This window comes from Lagenorhynchus albirostris, chromosome 8, assembly GCF_949774975.1.
Source record: "Lagenorhynchus albirostris chromosome 8, mLagAlb1.1, whole genome shotgun sequence".
Classification (NCBI taxonomy): Eukaryota; Metazoa; Chordata; class Mammalia; order Artiodactyla; family Delphinidae; genus Lagenorhynchus; species Lagenorhynchus albirostris.
Window position 1 is genome coordinate 22,509,633 of NC_083102.1, and position 20,978 is coordinate 22,530,610.

The window sequence follows — 20,978 nt, forward strand, 5'->3', positions numbered from 1 at the left end:
CACCTTCATCCCTATTTGTGAACCCTGTAAAAGGCTTAAATGAAAATTAGGTTTAAGTGCTCACGTTATCCTAGCATATACGTTCTATAAGTGGCTCAATTAAAATAGGCCTCCCTATTTTAATCTAGATGAGCCTCTCTACATGTTTAGTAGTATACTCAGTCTGACTTAAATAAACTCCTCTAAAGAGCCCCAAAGTAATTAAAAAATAAATTAATGCCTTTTACCTTCCTTTCCATCATAAACAGATGGTAGAGGAAAAAAATCTTATTGATGCATTTTTTCCAACATTTAATTTTTTAAAAATTGAGGTAATAACACTTAACACGAGATCGACTGCCTTAACAAAATTTTAAGTGTACAGTACAGTACTGTTAACTATAGGCACAATGTTATATAGTAGATCTCTAGAAACGTATTCATCTGGCAGCACTGAAACTTTATGCTGTTAACAGCAACTCCCCATTTCCACACCCCAGCCCCTGGCAGCCACCATTCTACTCTCTGCTTCTAAGAGTTTGAATATGATACCTCATATAAGTGGAACCATGCAGTAGCTGTCCTTCTGACCTGGTGTATCTTACTTAGCATAATGCCCTCAAGGTTCATCCATGTTGCCATATACGGTAGGATTTCCTCTTTCTTTAAGGCTGAATAATATTCCATATATACATACCACACTTCCTTTATCCATTCGTCTGTCAAAGGACATTTAGGTTGTTTCCACATCTTGCTGCAATGAATACAGGAATGCAAATATCTCTACGAGATCCTGACTTCAACTCTTTTGAATAAACATCCATAGGTAGAATTGCTGCATCATATGGTAGCTGTTATTTTTAATTTTTTAAGGAACTTTCATACTGTTTTCCACAGGGGCTGAACCATTTTACATTCTCACCAACAGCATACAAGGGTTCCAATTTCTCCACATCCTCGCCAATACTTATTTTTTGGTTTTCTGATAATAGCCATCCTAACAGGGGTGAGGTGGTCTCTCAACTGTGGTTTTAATTTATATGTCCCTGATGATTAGTGATGTTGAGCATCTTTTCATACACTTACTTTTTGGCCATTTGTATGTCTTTAGGGAGATGTCTATTCAAGTCCTTTGTCCATTTTAAAATCAGGTTATTTGTTATGCTATTGAGTTGTGGGAGTCCAACATTTTATTATTAAAACTTTAAAATATATTAAAAAAACTTTAACATATATAGCAAAGTTGAAAGACCTTTACAGTGAACCTTCATATATCTACCACCTAGATTCTACCATTAACATTTTAGTATATGTAACTATCCATCTTTCTACACGTTCATCAACCCATACTGGGTTTTTTTTAATGCATTTCAAAGTAAACTGCAGTATGATCTCCCTAAATACTTCAGTAGGAATATCATTAGCTAGAGTTTAATATTTATTCACAATTTTTTTCTTTTGAGGTAAAATTTACATATTACAAAATGTACAAATCATTCAATGAATTTTCAAAAATGCATACAACTATGAAACCCAATCCCCTACTAAGATATGTAATAGTATCATCACTACAAAATTTCTCTCATGTCCCTTCCCAATCAGTTCCCATGGTACCTCCCACCATAAGAACACAATTATTGTTTTTTCACCCTACGTTAGTTTTGCCTATTCTAGAGCTTCAAATTAATGGAATCATACAGTATCTACCCTTTTGTGTAAGATTTCTTTCAATTAGAATAATTTTTTTAAGATTTGTCCATGTTGTTATATGTATCAGTAGATTGTTCCTTTTTATTGCTGAGTAATACTCCAGAGTATGAATAAACCACAGTTTATCCATTATTCTACTGATGGTCACTTTGGTTATTTCTAGTTTTAGGTATTATGAATAAAGCTGCTTAACTAAATTAATTAATTAATGCAGTTTAAATAAAAATCCTCATTTTTTTGTGTGGAACTTGATAAAGTTATTCTAAATTTTAAATGGAAGTGCAAAGGCCTAAGAATAGCCAAAACAATTTCTGAAGATTTTAACAAGGAGGCAGAGGCACTCATCCTACCAAGTATCAGTAGTTACTATAAGACTACAGTCTTTTTTTTTTTTTTTTTTTTTGTGGTACGTGGGCCTCTCACCGCTGCGGCCTCTCCCGCTGCGGAGCACAGGCTCCGGACGCGCAGGCTCAGCGGCCATGGCTCACGGGCCCAGCCGCCCTGCGGCATGTGGGATCCTCCCGGACCGGGGCACGAACCCGCGTCCCCTGCATCGGCAGGCGGACTCTCAACCACTGCGCCACCAGGGAAGCCCCAAGGCTACAGTCTTTAAGACAGAGTGGAACTGACTGAAAGATAGACAAATAAACCAACACAACTGACTCGAGAGTTCACAAACAACCCTTCTGTGTCAGAAGACAGAGGTGGGAAAAGGATGGATAATTAAAAGTATGGTGCCGGAGTAACTGACTGTCTGCATGGAAAAATAATGAAAGTAGATTCATACATCATACTATACATGAAAATAAATTCCAGGTAGATTAAAGGGCTAAATGTAAAACAAAAACATCAATAAAACAACAAAAATAAACTTTATAACTTCTATAATAAACACTGGAAAGTATTTATAAACTCAGGGTTAAGAAGAACTGCTTAAACAAGACTCCAAAAGCATAAACTGTAAGGTAAAACACTAATAATTTCACAATAATATAAATCAAAACCTTTATGGACAAAAAGAAGTAACAAAAAATTGGGGAGGGAGTGGGCAACAAACTAGGAGATAATTGCAATACATATTACCAAGAAAACACTAGTATTAAAAAATATCAATAACTCTTTAAAAAAAAAAAGACAATACATTTGGAAAATGGACAAAGGAAATATGCAAAATAAGAAAAGTTAATAGTCAATAAAGTTCTGACATGATGCTCTATCTTGTCTTCCCTCACTGGCTGGAACCTCTTGCTCAGACAAGCAAATTAAACCAACACTGAGACACTGTTTCCTACCCATCGGACTGGCAAAAATGAAAAACAATTGACAATATCAAATGTGGTGAGGATGAGAAGCAACAGGCACTCTAGTACACTGCTTGTGGGAATGCAAATGAATAAAACTATTTGGAAAGACACTTGAGATATCTAGTAAAGTTGAAAATGTGCCTATCTTTGCCCTCCAATTCCCCTCCTGGTTATACCCTCAAGCAGTGTTTTTGTTTTGTTTTGTTTTTTTAAGCAGTGCTTTTCAAACTGCGGATTTCCACCTGTTGGTGGCTCATGAGTAGTTTTTGTTTCTGTTTTTTTAATAAAATGGAATAAAGTAAAGAGATTAGAACACATGAGAGTGTGTCACTTGCAGGAGGAGTAAGTATTGCTTCATGAGAAATTGTTATTTTAGTTATATGTGCATCTGTTTATTCTAGATCACAACGTATTACTGTGGGACACTGTCAAAGGAACTTTGAAAACCAAAGCCAAGAGATCGCTCAATGTGTACAAGAAAACATATAAAATAATTTTCATTTGCAGCAATTGTAAATACCAAAAAATTATAAACAACCTAAGTGTTCTCCCAATATACAACATACTTAGATAATGAATGGAATACTAAATAACAGTCAAAATGAAAACATCTAGCCACATTATCAACATAAATGAATCTCAGAAAAATAATACTGAATGAAGTAAACACTGTTAGACAAAAAATATCAGAGTGATACCATTTATATACAATTTAGCACATGCAAAAACAATGTTAAATATTGTTTACTGATAAAAACACATACAAAAAAATATGAAAGACATGTAAGAGAATGATAAAGACCAAATTCAGAATAGTGGTTACTTCAGTAGAGAGAGAGAAGGAAATAGGATTAGAAAAAGCAGTAACCAGCTACCCCTCCTGCTCCGTTTACCTTACACTTCATTATATTCTTCAGAGCCATCAGTGCTTTATGAAATTTTTACTTTATTATTTGTACCCTTCTCTCCACCACTGGTCTGTAAGCTCCTTTAGGAGCAAGCTCTTGCCAGTCTTTGTTCACAGTATCTATATATAATAATATAAGGCATATAATATTGATAATTCCTCAATAACTGTTGAATGATTCAGTGGTAAATCATTTCTACCAGTTGGGCCTCAGTTTCCACATCTGCCACATGAAAGGGTTAAAGTTCTTTGCTAATCTTAAAACTATGACAGTGCAGTACAGTAATGTCGCAAAACTGTGCCTCAAAAGCATCTTCCATCCTAGGAAAGAAGTTGAACTGGATTTATTGTGTTAGGATGCCCTCTTCTGGGAAGTATAAAAATTTCAAAACAAATATTTCACAAACATTTTATGTGTGTTTTGTCACTAAGCCTTATTTTTAAATTCACCATTCCAGAAATACACAGTAGATAACACCTGATAGGAATAAGTTTATTTTCATTGCAGCTGTCTTCTTCACCTTAAATACAGCATAAACTAAAAAAAAATGTAGTATTTTGGCCATTTCTGATCATTGATTTCCTGTCCAGCTTTTCCTAAATATCTTCTAACATCAGTGTTCCTTATACAATATTAGACCCATCCAGGCATGGTCTACATGTAGTCTTCCACACAGTGCTAAATATACAATGTAAATAGCAAAGAGAATGATACAAAGTATCACTCAGCTTTAAGTCATTTAGAGGCCCAGAAGAAAACCTCAAAACCTGGGCTTCCCTGGTGGCACAGTGGTTGAGAGTCTGCCTGCCGATGCTGGGGACACAGGTTCGTGCCCCCGTCTGGGAAGATCCCACGCGCCGCAGAGCGGCTGGGCCCGTGAGCCATGGCCGCTGAGCCTGCGCGTCCGGAGCCTGTGCTCCGCAACAGGAGAGGCCACAACAGTGAGAGGCCCGCGTACCGCAAAAAAAAAAAAAGAAAAAAGAAAACCTCAAAACCTTAAATTGGATTAAGATGATCCAGGATTGCTAGTGCCCTCAGGCATTTGGTAGAAGCAAACAAAAATCCTCTCTAGAGGCAGATAACATTATTCTAGTTCCCAAATTATTTCTAAAAATGGTTTTCCAAACACACACACATCCAGCATTCATCCAAATATAACCAATATGTGAAGAGAAAAACCAACATGAACAAGAAACAGCACTAGTAACATATCACAGGAACAGACCCATAGGCACTTCAGAAAGTAAAATGACTAAATGGCCTGTAAAATCATAACTCTTACTTTACTCACAGATATTAACAAAAAAATATATTTTTTTCTATAATAACTGAAAACTGTAATACTGCAAATTTGGGAGGGAGAAAAAAAACACTAGAAATTCTAAAACTAGAAAACAAAACCATTACCAAAACTAATAACTCAATGGACAGACTTAAAATCACCTTAGACATAGCTGAAGAAAAAAATTAATAAACTGGAAGACCGTCTGCAGAAACTACATAGAATGAAGCATGAAGAGACAAAAGGGTAATAATACAGAACAGAAGGAAAGAGACATAAAGGCTTCAATATGAAGACTAATATATTTAATTGGAGTCAAAGAAGGAAAAGAGACAGAATGGAGGGGACGCAAAACTGAAGCAAAATATATGGCTAAGATTTTCCAGAATTGATGAAAGACATCGATCCAAAGATTCAAGATGTTTAAAGGAACTGTAAACAGAATAAATGAGAAGAAATCCAGAGCCAGCTATATCACAAAAACTAAAGACAGAGAAAATCTTAAAAGCAGTGGAGGAGGGGTCTGTGTGGGAGATAACCTTCCAAGGAACAGCTGTTAGAATGAAAAAGCTGAATGCTCAAAAGCAAGAATGGAAACCAGAGACAGTGGAATAGCATCTTCAATATGAGGAGAGAAAATAACTGCCAACCTAGAATTCCACACCTAGGGAGACCATCCTTCAAGACTGAAGGTTAAATAAAGACATTCTCAGGTAAGCAAAAACTAAGAGACTTTACTACTAGCAGATCCACGCTGAAGGAAATAAAATGGTATCTTTAGGCAGAAGAAAAATTCTCAGAAGGCAAGTGGGATATAAGGGGGAAAATTAACATTGACTATGTATAAAACAAAAATAATGTCGTATAGGGCTTAAAATATACAAAGAATTAACACACAGAACAACAACAGCATATAGGTCAGAAGCAGGGGAATGAAATTCAAGTGTTCTAAGAAACTTGCATTATCCCTAAAAAGAACAAAAGTACCATTTACATAAGACTCTGAAATAAGTGAAGGGTGTATATTTCTAGGTGTACCACTAATAGCAAAAGTATGCATAACTTCCAAACTAACAAGAAAAAAATGAAACAAAAACTTTTCAATCACTCCAAAAGAAAATTGAAGGAAAAGTAAACAGAACAAGTGAGACAAAGGGAAAGCATATAGTAAACATGATAAATTTAAACCCAAATATATCAGTGATTACATTTAATGTAAATGGACTAAATGCTTGAGTTAAAAGTGACGAGTGGGGACTTCCCTGGTGGCACAGTGGTTAAGAATCTGCCTGCCAATGCAGGGGACACAGGTTCGAGGCCTGGTCTGGGAAGATCCCACATGCTGCAGAGCCACTAAGCCCGTGCGCCACAACTACTGAGCCTGCGCTCTAGCCTGTGGGCCACAACTACTGAACCCGCATGCCACAATTACTGAAGCCCACGCACCTAGAGCCTGTGCTCTGCAACAAAGAGAAGCCACTGCAATAAGAAACCCATGCACCACAACGAAGAGTAGCCCCGCTCGTGGCAACCAGAGAAAGCTTGCGTGCAGCAATGAAGACCCAATGCAGCCATAAAAAAAAATTAATTAATAAATGAATGAAATTTTTTTAAAAAGTGAAGAGTGCTGGAATGGAGGAAAAAACAAAACCAAAGTTTTTATCACTAATAGTACATGAGTCTGCAACTTAAGTCTCAGTGTAATACAGGTACAAGTTATAAATTTAAGGCTTAAAAAGAAATCATGAAGATATGATGACAATAAATGTGAGTGCCTGTATCCTAGGTTCTTTCAGATAAGCACAGTATCAGAGTTAAGCCAAAAATGAAGAGCTCCCAATACAAACATTACCTGCAGCAGCCAGATGGGCTGTTACCTCATCAGCCGCTGTGGAGTTGAGTATGTCTGAATCATCATACGAGGTGTCTTCAGGAGAAGAAGGTGAGTCTTCATCAGCACTCAACATACTGTGTTCAGTGTAGGTAGCCACATGGACCTGCTGAACTTGCTGGGCCACTGCATGGGCTTCTATGGTAGCCATGTGTTCAGTTTGGGTCACTCCGTGTTCCTCCATGAAGATCTACTGTCAGAAAAAAGGCAAAGAACAGGATTCAGTGTGTAATATATTCCAATGCTTAAAATAAGAGATATTTTCCTCAAGAGCAGAGGAACTCTGACAAGCCTTTGATTTTACTACATACCTCACCACACCAAGTCGTAGGAAATGGGGAGCATCATTCCAATGACATAAAAATAGAATATTTTCCTTGTGTGAAACTATTTTGATAGTTTTTTTTTTAACCAACTGTGTAATTTTTATTGATGGGCGACAACTTTATACTCCTAGCTATCATTAACTGTGTACAATTAGAGACGCGGCATCGTAGAAGAGCAGACAGCAGAATTAGACAGCAGACGCAGGGAATTATCAATCTTCATTATTTTGCCCATTTTTCATTATGTGTACACAGAAGCACGAATGCAATTTGAAATCTTTTAATGGCAATAAAGTTACAATCACTCACCTATGTGACTGACATCTTAACTCCAAATATTTGATCTGCAATGTGTACGTAAGCAGCTTCTCATCGCACAATTATTAAAATGTATTTTTCCTATTAGGAACCAGCAACTTATTTTTTGTGTTTGTTTATCTTTTGAAGTAAGAACTATTTCTTCTCTGATAACTGGCTCATTTTTATCATTTATCAAAAACTAAAGGCTGGGCTTCCCTGGTGGCGCAGTGGTTGAGAGTCCGCCTGCCTTTGCAGGGGACACGGCTTCGTGCCCCGGGCTGGAAAGATCCCACGTGCCGCGGAGAGGCTGGGCCCGTGAGCCATGGCCGCTGAGCCTGCGCGTCCGGAGCCTGTGCTCCGCAACGGGAGAGGCCACAACAGCGAGAGGCCCGCGTACCGCAAAAACAAAACAAAACAAAAAACTAAAGGGTGAGGGAAGAAAGTGTGATGGATTAAAAATTTTATTTAAAAAAAAAAAAAAAAAAATTTTATTTTTTTAAGGAAAGATAAAATTCATTTTCACAAATTTACAAGTGTTGCTGCTGGTGCAGGATTTATTCTACTATGCAGTTAGACTGGGAATCAAATGCAAGTTCCCCTTCTTACTCAGGAACGGCATTATTTCGGAAATGTGGGTTTTTGTGTATTTGCTTAAATCAAGTGACAGTCTGTCTCAACCAGATGGAAATTCATTGTGCTAATTTTATACCTCAAGTCACAAAACAATAAATATCCTTGATATTATATATAATGATAAAAAAGATATTTAAAAGGTCCTGGTGACTAGCATATGACATTGTGGACATAAAAACAGTAAGTAAGGGCTTCCCTGGTGGCGCAGTGGTTAGGAGTCTGTCTGCCGATGCAGGGGACATGGGTTCGTGCCCCGGTCTGGGAAGATCCCACATGCCGTGGAGCGGCTGGGCCCATGAGCCATGGCCGCTGAGCCTGCACGCCCGGAGCCTGTGCTCCGCAACGGGAGAGGCCACAACAGTGAGAGGCCTGCGTACCGCAAAAAAAAAACCCAAAAAAACCCCCCCAAAAACAGTAAGTAAAATACTTAACATTTTCTTTATATTTCAAACACAAATGGGAGTTAAACGTTTTGTCCCCAAAATGTGATTATTCAAATTGGTTTTTCTGCTTATAAAACTGTGTTTCTTATAAACCCTGAAATGATGCAGTAGTAAGATAAAGGTTTGCTCTCCTAGTGTACTTATGATCTGTCCCCTCTTCTTCCTCCCTCATCTACAGAGAAGTATATTAACCTTAAAAATTTTTTTGAAGCATATGTACATACATATGATTTAAAATAAAAAGAGGTTCGCAATACATATATTATTCTTTGACAATATATCTGGACATTTTTTTTTTTTTTTTTTTTTTTTTTTGCGGTACGCGGGCCTCTCACTGTTGTGGCCTCTCCCATTGCTGCTGAGCACAGGCTCCGGACGCGCAGGCTCAGCGGCCATGGCTCACGGGCCTAGCCGCTCCGCGGCATGTGGGATCTTCCCAGACCGGGGCACGAACCCGTGTCCCGTGCATCAGCAGGCGGACTCTCAACCACTGCACCACCAGGGAAGCCCTATCTGGACATTTTGACATGTCAAAACATACAAATCTACCAGACCTTTCTAAATAGCCAAAGAACACTTCACTGTATCGATGTGCAATAATTATGCAACCAATCACCTACTGATATATAGGAAGGCAGCTTTCAAATTTTTGGTATTGTAAACAGCAGTGAAGTGAACATCCTTTTATATCAAACTATGCATACTGGTCCTCAAAAAACTTTAAGAAGAACTACCATATGATTCAGCAATTCCACTTCTGGATGCTATGCTGGGAGAACCGAAAGTAGGGTCTCAAAGGGCTATTTGTACACCAATGTTCATAGCAGCATTTTCACAATAGCTAAAAGGTGGAAGCAATCCAGCTATTCACTAACAGATGAATTAGTAAGCAGAACGTGGACATACATACAATGGAATGTTACTCAGCCTTAAAAAGGAAGAAATGGAAACTAGGAAGAGAGGGGATCTTCCTCAAATTGATAAGGAAAAAATCTACAAAAAAATCTACAGCTAGCATGATACTTAATGGTGAGAAACTAGAAACTTTCCCGCTAAGATGAGAAACAAGATAAGGATGTTCCCTCTCATCACTCCTTTTTGACATTGTACTGGGATTCCTAGCCAATGTAGTAAGACAAGAAAAAGAAATAAAACTGTCTTTGTTCACAGATGACATGATTGTTTATGCAGGAAATCCAAAAGAATCAATAACAATTAAAAAAAAAACCTGGAACGAGTAAGTAATTATAGCAATGTTGTAGGATACAAAGTTTATATACAAAAGCCAACTGCTTTCCTATATATCAGCAATGAACAATAGAATTTGAAATTAAAAAAACACGATTACCATTTACATTATCAACCAAAAATATGAAACACGTAGGTATAAATCTCACATAACGTACAAAATCATGAGGAAAACTATAAAACATTGATGAAAGAAATCAAAGAACTAAAATAGACAGATATTCCAGTTCATGGATAGGAAGACTCAATAATGTCAAGATGTCAGTTCTTTCTAACGATCTATGGATTCAATGCAATCCCAATCAAAATCCCAGAAAGTTATTTTATGGATATTGACAAATTAGTTCTAAAGTTTATATGGAGAAGCAAAAGACCCCGAATAGCTAATGCAATATTTTATTTATTTATTTATTTATTTATTTATTTTTGGCTGTGTTGCATCTTTGTTGCTGCACGTGGGCTTTCTCTAGTTGCAGTGAGCGGGGGCTACTCTTCCTTGCCGTGTGTGGGCTTCTCATTGCAGTGGCTTCTCGTTGCAAAGCACGGGCTCTAAGTACATGGCCTTCAGTAGTTGGGGCTCACGGGCTCCAGAGCACAGACTCAGTAGTTGTGGCACACGCAGCATGTGGGATCTTCCCGGACCAGGGATCGAACCCGTGTCCCCTGCATTGGCAGGCGGATTCCCAAGCACTGTGCCACCAGGGAAGTCCCTAATAAAATATTGAAGGAGAGGAATAAAGCTGGGAGACTGACACTCCTTGACTTCAAGACTCACTATAAAGCTACAGTAATCAAGGCAGTGTGGTACTGGTAAAAGAATAGACAAACAGATCAATGAAACAGAATAGAGAGCCCAGAAATAGATCCCCATAAATACAGTCAACTGATCTTTGACAAAGAAGCAAAGGCAATACAATGGAGCAAAGATAGTCTCCTCAACAAATGGTGCTGGAATACTGGACATCCACCTGCCAAAAAAATGAATCTAAACACAGACTTAACACCTTTCACAAAAAGTAACTCAAAATGGATCATAGACCTAAGTATGAAACGCAAAACTATAAAACTCCAAGAAGATGACACAGGATAAAACCTAGATGACTTGGGTATGGTGATGACATTTTAGATATGACACCAAAGGCACGATCCATGAAAGAAAGAACTGAAAAGCTAGATTTCATTAAAATTAAAAACTTCTTCTGCTCTACAAAAGACACTATAAAAATAATGAGAAGACAAGTCACAGGCTGGGAGAAAATATTTGTAAAAGACACATCTGATAAAAGACTATGTTCCAAAATACAACTCTTAAAACCGAACAATATTGAAAACAAACAACCCAATTAAAAAATGGCAAAAGACCTGAATAAGACAGCTCACCAAAGAAGATACACCTATGAAAAGTATGTGAAAAGATGTTCAGCATCATATGTCATTAGATAATTGCAAATTAAAACAATGAGATAACACTTTGCACCCATCAAGAATAACTAAAATCCAAAACACCAACACCAGCAAATGCTGATGAGGATGTGGAGGAACAGAATTCTCATTCATTGCTGGTGGGAATGCAAAATGGTACGGCCACTTTTGAAGGACTGAGCCTCAATTGCCTCATCTTTAAATTAGACATCCATCTCTGAGGATATGGTTTTCTTAGTTGTGTGCAAAAGATTTTGAGTCAGGCATCTAAAAAGCCTTTCTTTATTCTATTAATTCCAACGGCTCAAATACCGCTCTCTAAAACATTAAAATAAGGAAATTATAGGGAACCAATGCCCCTAACATAATTTTATGAGAGTGCACAAAATGGAGAATGGACCCGACAATGATTCCTCTGAACACATATGAAAAGCAGGATGAATGCCCGGGCAACATGTAATGAACTGTGATTCTAAACATCACATCCAAATAAAAAGGCATATCTGTCTATTATCTGGAACCAGTGATGTTCAGCAGATTAGTCAACACTCCATTTAAAAAAAATCATTCCCCCAAACAATAACATAACATGGTAGCAATTTTACTAAAACCTGTTTCTTAGCCTGGATCATCAGCTGGGATGCAACAAATACTTCATCTAAAGGTTCTTCTTTAATATATGATCTATAAGGGATCGGTGGAGGGGCAGTTTTGTACAGAGGAGTTCCTACTTTTGCCATTATCGACCAGCAGGCGTGGGACTAAAGATAATGGAAGAGAACTCAGAAAAACAGATTTTCTGGTCAGGAGCATGCTGGTAGCTATAGTCAACAATATCTAAGGAGCTACTGGAATTTGGATAAAATATCTAAGGGTGCTAAATTTAGTCTAATCCACACATAATGAGATTAAGTGTAGAGTATTTTAAAAATCAAAGTTGGAAGAACAGTTCAGGATACCCAATCAAGGTATAACTAAAAGTAAGAGAAAGCCTTAGTCTCATCAATAGCATTACCATATCAAAAGAAAAGAACCGCCTAGGGGAAAGTCTCAGAGCAAGACAGTGTCTACAGCCAAAACGAGGGACAGGAAAACCAAGAGGCTCAACTTAATTCCTAGACATGTCCAGAATCTAAATTTCATAACTAGGATAGAAATTTTACTCAACACAACAGCCTTTCCCAAAAAAGCCTAAAGCCAAAGACAATATTTGATTCTCGGGCAGACAACGGGTAATAGGTCAAAATTTCACCAGAGCAGGAAAAACTTTAAAACAACTGCACGGGGGCTTCCCTGTGGCGCAGTGGTTAGGAATCCGCCTGCCAATGCAGGGGACACAGGTTCGAGCCCTGGTCTGGGAAGATCCCACATGCTGTGGAGCAACTGAGCCCGTGAGCCACAACTGCTGAACCTGCGCTCTGGAGCCCATGAGCCACAACTACTGAAGCCTGGGTGCCTAGAGCCCGTGCTCCGCAACAAGAGAAGCCACTGCAATGAGAAGCCCGCACACCGCAACTAAGAGTAGTCCCTGCTTGCCGCAACTAGAGAAAGCCTGCGCGCAGCAATGAAGACCCAATGCAGCCAAAAATAAAAAACAAACAAAAACTACACAAGAAAGTTTAGAAATAGTCTTGCCAGTTCTAGTTTAGAAATAGTCTTGCCTTGAGTGAGGCTAACTTCCTAATTTGGAGCATCTAAAACTAATTTATGACTGCAATCACATAATATTTTTAATTCCAATGTTGATAAAATTTATAAATGTTCATTAATATTAATAACAACCCAAGAAACCCAGTTAATAATAATGCTTTTATACAATATGTGAGAAAAACAAGCTTTACCACACTTCATAATGACTTGAGTGTGAGTGGATGGTTTTGTGAAAACAATATTCTAAGTTCACTGAAGGCAGGGCCTGGGTACATAAAGTCTCTATGAACAGCAGCCATCATAATTTGTTCCTTAATAAATGCTTGCGGGTCACTGGCTGCACATTATACTTAGTAAAGCTAGACCCAGGCAATTACAGTTTCCACAATTCTCCCATAAGGTTGTGCTGGCCATTCATCTCATCTCTCAGCTTCCAAGCCCTCTATTCTATACTTGTTCTGAACTGCTCTATAGCCATCTCTGGGTTGGGTCAGCCAACCTTATTCACCAGACTTGTCTGCCAGCTTCACGTTAGGTTTTACCAAGGGGAGGCAACAGGTTAAGATGGGAAGAGGCGGGGAGAAGAGATTTTCTTGATGTTTTCATTCTTATTAAAGTTGCTCCAACAAGAGAGGACAGCCTCATGTGCCGACTCCAGCTGTGTCTCTTCTCCCCTGCTGGTTGAGTACCAGCTGCCTCGCATCCACGTGGAGGTGAGATTACCTGCTGTGTGGGGGCCCCTCCAAACTCCTAGGTTCTTCTATTCCATTCCCCCAGCCCAAGGGGTGGTTATTAAAATCTGGATTACTTTTGCTCTTTTAGTCTTCCAACACCTGTGTAACCAATTACATTCTCTGAAGTACCTCACATGGTTTACTGACTGATACAAAGGGAAGAAAATATGTACCTTTCTTGAAATTACTTATAGAGTGCTGGTAAGCAGCAAAACTTTACATTGATTTATATAAGTCAATACAATAAAATGTATTGACATTTTTATACTATCAGTAAAGTGATTCTAAGGACATTTTTATAAGGCTACCACTAGGGTTTGTTTCCATATGCCAATGGAAGTTGAATACAAAATCTTGAGTTTGATTAATCATTAAAAAGAGGCTAAGTTAGAGAGTAATAAAATGCCTCAGGAAGAGAGAAATGGGACACAGAAGTGAGAAGGGGGTACAGACAGAAAAAGAAGTAGGAGATATACAAACACAAACTTTGATCTGTTTATGAGTCTGTCTTACCTGCTCTTTAAATAAGATACTTAGTAAGTCTAACATTCCAGCAAACCACAAAATCAACATCACAGTAATAAAATAAGTGCTTTGTTATGGAAATAATAGTGACAAACAATCACAAAAAGATTTTTCATATTATTCAATGAATATACTGGGTCTGGTATTTGGACAAACCAAAGAAAATTGTGGTAGCAATGGCAGCTTTGACCTTCATCTACCACTCTAAGTTCTTGGCAGACTATATGGAGAGATCTATGCATATCTGCTGAAAATCAATAGTAGGTACTAACTATAATTTCCAGTGTGGCTTGCAGAGATTTAGAGTTTTGTTTTCTTATTATACAACTAGGCCCAAAGAATCTAGTACAAGAGCATGCCAAGAGTATGCAAAGTGTCCTCTCCAACCCACCTCATTCCTGCTTAAAGGCTTATCCTCACTTCCATAGCAGGGTGGTTAAGAGTGCAAACTCTGGAGCCATAGTACTGGATTCGAATCCTTGCTCTGCCACTCACTACCACCTTAGACAAGTCCCACTTGACTCCTATGCTTTCATTTCACCACATAAAAGGGATTAAAACAGGACATGTATATAATAAGTGCTAGATAAGTGTAACCTATTACTAGTAGTAGTACTATTCCACATAAAGACAGATAAAGCATAGAAATGTCAAAGGGAAAGTTACATGGGAGAAAAAATGCTTATAAATTGGGAGAAAAAAATTTATACATTGGGAGAAAAAATGCTTATAAATCACAAACTAGGAGTTTTGACCATACAAGGACCTGTATCAGAACATAGTTATTTTCTGAAGTACAGACCCTTTTGAGGATGTGTGAAAGCTACAGAACTCCTCCCTAGAAAAATGCATATACACACAAAATTTTCCAAAATATTTCAACGTTCTTGGACTCAAATCACAAATAGGTTATTTCATGATGATATAGCTATACCAAAGCTGAAACACTAGAGGGTGCCACAACCAAAGAAAAATGTAAAGAAAGCACAGGGAATTTCAAGCTGCTTAAAATTCTTCAACTGGAATAAACATCCTTCCACAGAAAATAGGTGAATCTACTTCACCAAATACTTCAAAATACATCAACTCTTCTATAGGCTCTAGATCAGCACTGTTCAATAGAAATTTCTGTGATGATGGAAATGTTCTAAATTTGCACTGTGCCAAACAGCAGCCACCAACCAATGTGGCTACTGACATGAAATGTGACAACTGCGACTAAGGAACTACATTTTTAAATTTTACTTAGTTTCAAATAATTTTAATATAAATAGCCACATGTGGCTGTGACTATCACAATGAACAGTGCAGTTCTTCTACATTCTAGTTGTAAGTTTTGAAATTACTTGCTTCTAATTGTTAAAGAAATTTCTAATACAGTAGGTTCATACAATATTTCAAGCAAATCCATCCCTTGGTGAAAATTCAACACTGCAAAGATAGGAGAAAAGACTGTCCGTGTCTCTCCCTCATCCTGCAGGTGTTCACAATCAAAAGTAAAGCTTTCTTTTACTCATTATAGAAACCCTGCCTACCCAATTCCCTGACTGTATTTCTTAAAGACCCTGGGTTAAAAGAGCTTAAAAAAAAAATAAGTACAAATTGATAAAGTTAACTTAGAAGGCTTTTGCCTTTAAAAAAGCCTTTTCCAGGACTTCCCTGGCAGTCCAGTGGTTAAGACTCTGCGCTTCCAATGCTGGGGGCGAGGGTTCAATCCCTGGTCGGGGAACTAAGATCCCACATGCCATGCGGCATGGCCAATAAATTTTTAAAAATAAAATAAAAAAGCCTTTTCCTTAAAAAATAAAAAAATCATATTCGAGTAATAATATCACCAAGGGCTAAAGGAGCACTGGGAAGAGAGGACTACAAGGACATCGAGTAGGTACCATGAAAAGGAGGACAGGGGCTTCCCTGGTGGCACAGTAGTTGCGAACTTGCCTGCCGGCGCAGGGAACATGGGTTCGAGCCCTGGTCCGGGAAGATCCCACATGCCGCGGAGCAACTAAACCTGTGCACCACAACTACTGAGCCTGCGCTCTAGACCCCGTGAGCCACAACTACTGAAGCCCGCGTGCCTAGAGCCCGTGCTCTGCAACAAGAGAAGCCACCTCAATGAGAAGCCCGCACATAAAAAACGAAGAGTAGCCCCCGCTCACTGCAACTAGAGAAAGCCTGCACGCAGCAATGAAGACCCAATGCAGCCAAAAATAAATAAATTAAAAAAAAAAAAGAAAAGAAAAGGAGGACAGAGTCTTTAGCCAGGAGTTCGTCAGGTACCACAATGAAAGGAGACTGCAGGCTGAGGCAACAGCTTGTGAAAGCACATGGCACAGCAAGAGGACATGAATGAACACCCAGACTCAGGAGGAGTCTGGGGACCAAAGGAACAGCTCTCAGCTGCCTTTACACCAGAATCTTTCTTTACACTGTAATTTAACCTTCTAAAAATAAAGTGATTCTAAGAACACTGATGCTGACCCACCTGCCAAAGAGAAAAGTGGTCTCCACATTACAGCTTATAACCCTGTGTCTGTCACAGTGCCCTGAGTGAGAAGGTACCTAATGAATGTTGATGACAATGATAAAAATGATTAGAAAATGCATTCTCAAATATTCAGATGCTTATTAACAGCTACAAATATAAACAAAAAGCAGGTGAGTTGCAGAAGCTATCCCTGGATCAGAAACATGGTGGATAGGAAGTTTAGTAATGCCTAGGCATTTGCAAATGGGTAAGAATGCAGCTGGCTCTCTTTGCAGAAAAATCATTTCTCCACAGCTGCTCCCCAAATTACCAAAAAATAAGGAGCTGTCATGTGATAGCAGGATTAGAGGCTCCCTCAATTTCCATTAAGGAGAAATAACATAAATTGCCCCAAGACTCACCCCTCAATCTCATGAGCACAAAGGACACTTTTATTCAGATCCTGCTTACTGTGAAATGTAGCATTGTTGCCTGGCTGCTTCTGTGGTGGGCCTCAATGCTGCTGGATTTGCCTTTACACAACCAACATTCAGTTAAAGCTGTTTCTTAGATTCTTCAATACATGATTTTTCTTTTGAGATAACTGAACTAGGACTTGTTTCTGGATAATATTATGAATGTATAAGTGTCAATACTATGGATCTAGGAATCTCTGCAATTCAATCATTCTCTCATTCATTCCACAAATATTTACTGAATTCTTATCAGGTACTCTTAGATTAGTTTAACATCAGTATTCCAAGAAAACTATGACTGGCAATTCTAATTTTTTATCTTTAGTTTAAAAAATGTATTATCATAAAAGTGACACATGTTCTTTTTGGGTAAATGAGAAAATACAAGTCGAAAAAACCTAAAAAGAAACAGAAATCACCACCACCTGAGATAGCTACATTACCAAATTAACAATTTGGTATACATGCTTCTAGCATTTTCCCCCTGAGTTTCTTAGATGCTTTTTTTTAAAACAAAAGTGAGACTGTTGTGTATATACTGTTGTAGAAATATTTTAAAATTTAATATAGAACAGAAATTTTCATGTTATTAACATTTTACATCATTTTTTAATGTTTACAGAGCATTCCCTATAAAAATGTACAGTAGGTATTTTACTAATTCCCTAAAGTTAAATCATTTAGGTTGTTTCCAATATTTCACTATTATAAATACCACTGTGATGACAAGTTTGATATTCAATAAATATCTGTTGAATAAATGAATGGTTTACTAAGTTAAGTCTTTAAGTACATACCCAATTATTTCCTTAGCTTTTAAGAGACATAAAACTTTCAGTAGGTCTTCCCTGGTGGCACAGTGGTTAAGAATCCGCCTGCCACTGCAGGGGACACGGGTTTGAGCCCCGGTGCGGGAAGATCCCACATGCCAAGGAGCCACTAAGCCCGTGTGCCACAACTACTGAGACTGCGCTCTGGAGCCCGTGCGCCTAGAGCCCGTGCTCCACAACAAGAGAAGCCACCGCAATGAGAAGCCCGTGTACCACAACAAAGAGTAGCCCCCGCTCGCAACTAGAGAAAGCCCTGCGCAGTAACGAAGACCCAACGCAGCCAAAAATAAATAAGTTAATGAAATAAATTTAAAAAAAAAAACAAACTTTGAGTAATTGTATAGTTATGATTCTGGACATGCTATTATAGCAGGCACAGAAAGGTAATGTGGTAAAAACAGTAATCTAAACATAAAGGTGAGCACATAATACTTGGGGGATGCAAGACAAGATAAAAATATTAACCTTAATGATGTAAAAGTAGAGTATGGCTCCCAGAAGCTGGAATATAGAAAGAGGGTAGTGCAGGAGCACTTATAATGCCATTCTACAAAATGGCAAGTTGAGAAAGTTTAAAGTTGGTGGATCAAAAAATAAAAGTTTATCATTTATAATTATAAAGATAATTATTTAAAAACTTTCAAAAAGAATATAAATATCAAATAATGTGAGATGGAGAAAGGAAGGAGTAGAAAAAGTGACTTAAATTCTTATTTTTCATATCAAAAAAGTCCACAGATATTGTGTAAAGTTGATCAATCAAGAAACAGAAGTTTACACATACTATTAAGCCTTATGGAAGTAATTCCAAGAGAAGCTAAAAACAGAAATAGTGAAATGGCTTTTTTCTTTTTTTTTTTTTGCAGTACGCGGGCCTCTCACTGTTGTGGCCTCTCCCTTTGCGGAGCACAGGCTCCGGACGCGCAGGCTCAGCGGCCATGGCTCATGGGCCTAGTTGCTCCGCAGCATGTGGGATCCTCCCAGACTGGGGCACAAACCCGTCCATCGGCAGGTGGACTCTCAACCACTGCGCCACCAGGGAAGCCCAGTGAAATGGTTTTTAAAGGTGGTCTCTGGACTGTAGGGCTAGGGATGGAAAGGAAAGAGAAAAGGCAGGAGACATTGTTTTTTTCATCATCAACTCTCGTCTGCTATTTAATTTGTTAGGAAGCACAAAGAATACCCTGATAAAATTGGCTGAAAAACCTGTAATTATTCACTTTGGATCCCCTAACTACATATATATCTTCTTACCTTGATAGCCAGTCAGACACAGCTGCTCACAGAGTTTTCCTTTAACCAGAGGCAAACTTAAAATGCCTAAGACCTTGGAGACTAGTCTGATTTTCTCATTTTACAGATTAATTTGAGACCCAGAAAGACTAAGTGAGTTACCCAAAGTCACAGCTCTAGTTGGCGGCAAAACCAAAACTCGAACCCACATTCCCTGCCTTCTAATCAAGTGCTCCAACAGCTCCATCAGAGACCCACCCTTTGTGGGTCTCTAGCCATTAACTGGCTTGGGCACATTAACTTCTGGCTTGGGCACGTTAACTTCTATCCCACACTATCATGTGTATATCTTCAACCCAAGGTTTTAACTGAGGGGCCAGTGAATTTGTATTATAAAATAGCATGCATACTGAACTGCAGTGATTTTTCAAACTGCACCTGCAGTAACCCATCCCAGTCCCTCTAACATGCCTTCCGTTCCCTTCACTCTTCAACCCTTACCATCACTGCCTTAGAGGATACAGCTGCTTTGAGGAATGGTTCCTACAGACTGAGAGGCCTGACAGCATGCTTCCCAGCCACAGGAATAAATGCAACTCGTGAAGTTGCCAAAAAACAATGTCTTTTGAAGCTACTATCTTCTGTGAGCACCAAGGCAGTCAAATTATTTCATGTTTTTCTTCACCCATATTACATGTGTTTATCTAGCTAATTACACACTCCCACTTCCAACAGATGGAAAGGGAACAAAACTTTTTTTTTTAAAAAAAAAGGAGGACAAGGGACTGACTTTTTTTTTTAATAAATGGAGAACTGCGCTCACATTTTAATGTTTGTAATCATTATACCATTTTATAAAAATTATTTTAAAATGAATTTTAAATGGTATGAAAGTCCATTTATATAAATTATTATTTGTATAGATTATTATTTACATAAATTTAGAAAAAATAGAAAATAAGTATATGCAGAAGAGTCAAGATCTAAAAACCAAAACCCCGGCTTCCCTGGTGGCGTATCGGTTGAGAAGTCGCTTGCTGATGCAGGGGACACGGGTTTGGGCCCTGGTCCGGGAAGATCCCACATGCTGTGGAGCAACTAAGCCCGTGCGCCACAACTACTGAGTCTGCACTCTAGAGCCCGAGAGCCACAACTACTGAAGCCCACGTGCCACAACTACTGAAGCCCAGGCGCCTAGACCCCGTGCTCCGCAACAAGAGAAGCCACTGCAATGAGAAGCCCACTCACCGCAACAAAGACTAGTCCCCGCTCGCCACAACTAGAGAAAGCTCGTGCACAGCAACAAAGACCCAACACAGCCAAAAATAAATAAATTTATTTAAAAAATAAATAAATTTATTTAAAAAATAAATAAATAAAAACCCAAACCCCAGTATTGACTGTTTTTTCCATAAATTGTGCACAATTTATGGACAGCGTATGTCTCACTAATTTAAAATAAATAACACTGAATGTTTAAAAGCATGCTTTCACACACATGGAGCTGTGCATAATGGGATCAGCGGGGCAACAGCAATACAGATTAATATTGAAAAGCAGGCTGAGCAGTGAGCCTAACACTTATCACTTCCTGGTTTACTTCCTACATTTTACTTC

General features: G+C 38.4%; 1 protein-coding gene across 17 annotated transcripts in view; it reads right to left on the minus strand.

The window, feature by feature from the left end:
* The window catches only part of NRF1 (nuclear respiratory factor 1), a 136,451-nt gene that overhangs the window by 82,138 nt on the left and 33,335 nt on the right, over positions 1-20,978 (minus strand). For 11 of the 17 annotated variants that reach the window (XR_009541923.1, XR_009541921.1, XR_009541922.1 and 8 more), the window contains exons 1-2: positions 7,386-7,877; positions 7,036-7,267 (exon numbers count right to left, since the gene is read on the minus strand). Coding sequence is in view for 11 of the 17 variants with exons in the window: in XM_060156699.1 (XP_060012682.1) it covers positions 7,036-7,258 (223 nt within the window). In the remaining 6 variants the exon portion in view is untranslated. Of the gene's footprint in view, positions 1-676; positions 718-7,035; positions 7,268-7,385; positions 7,878-20,978 lie in introns of those variants that run through there. The other 6 variants (XM_060156690.1, XM_060156692.1, XM_060156694.1 and 3 more) reach the window with 3 other exon arrangements.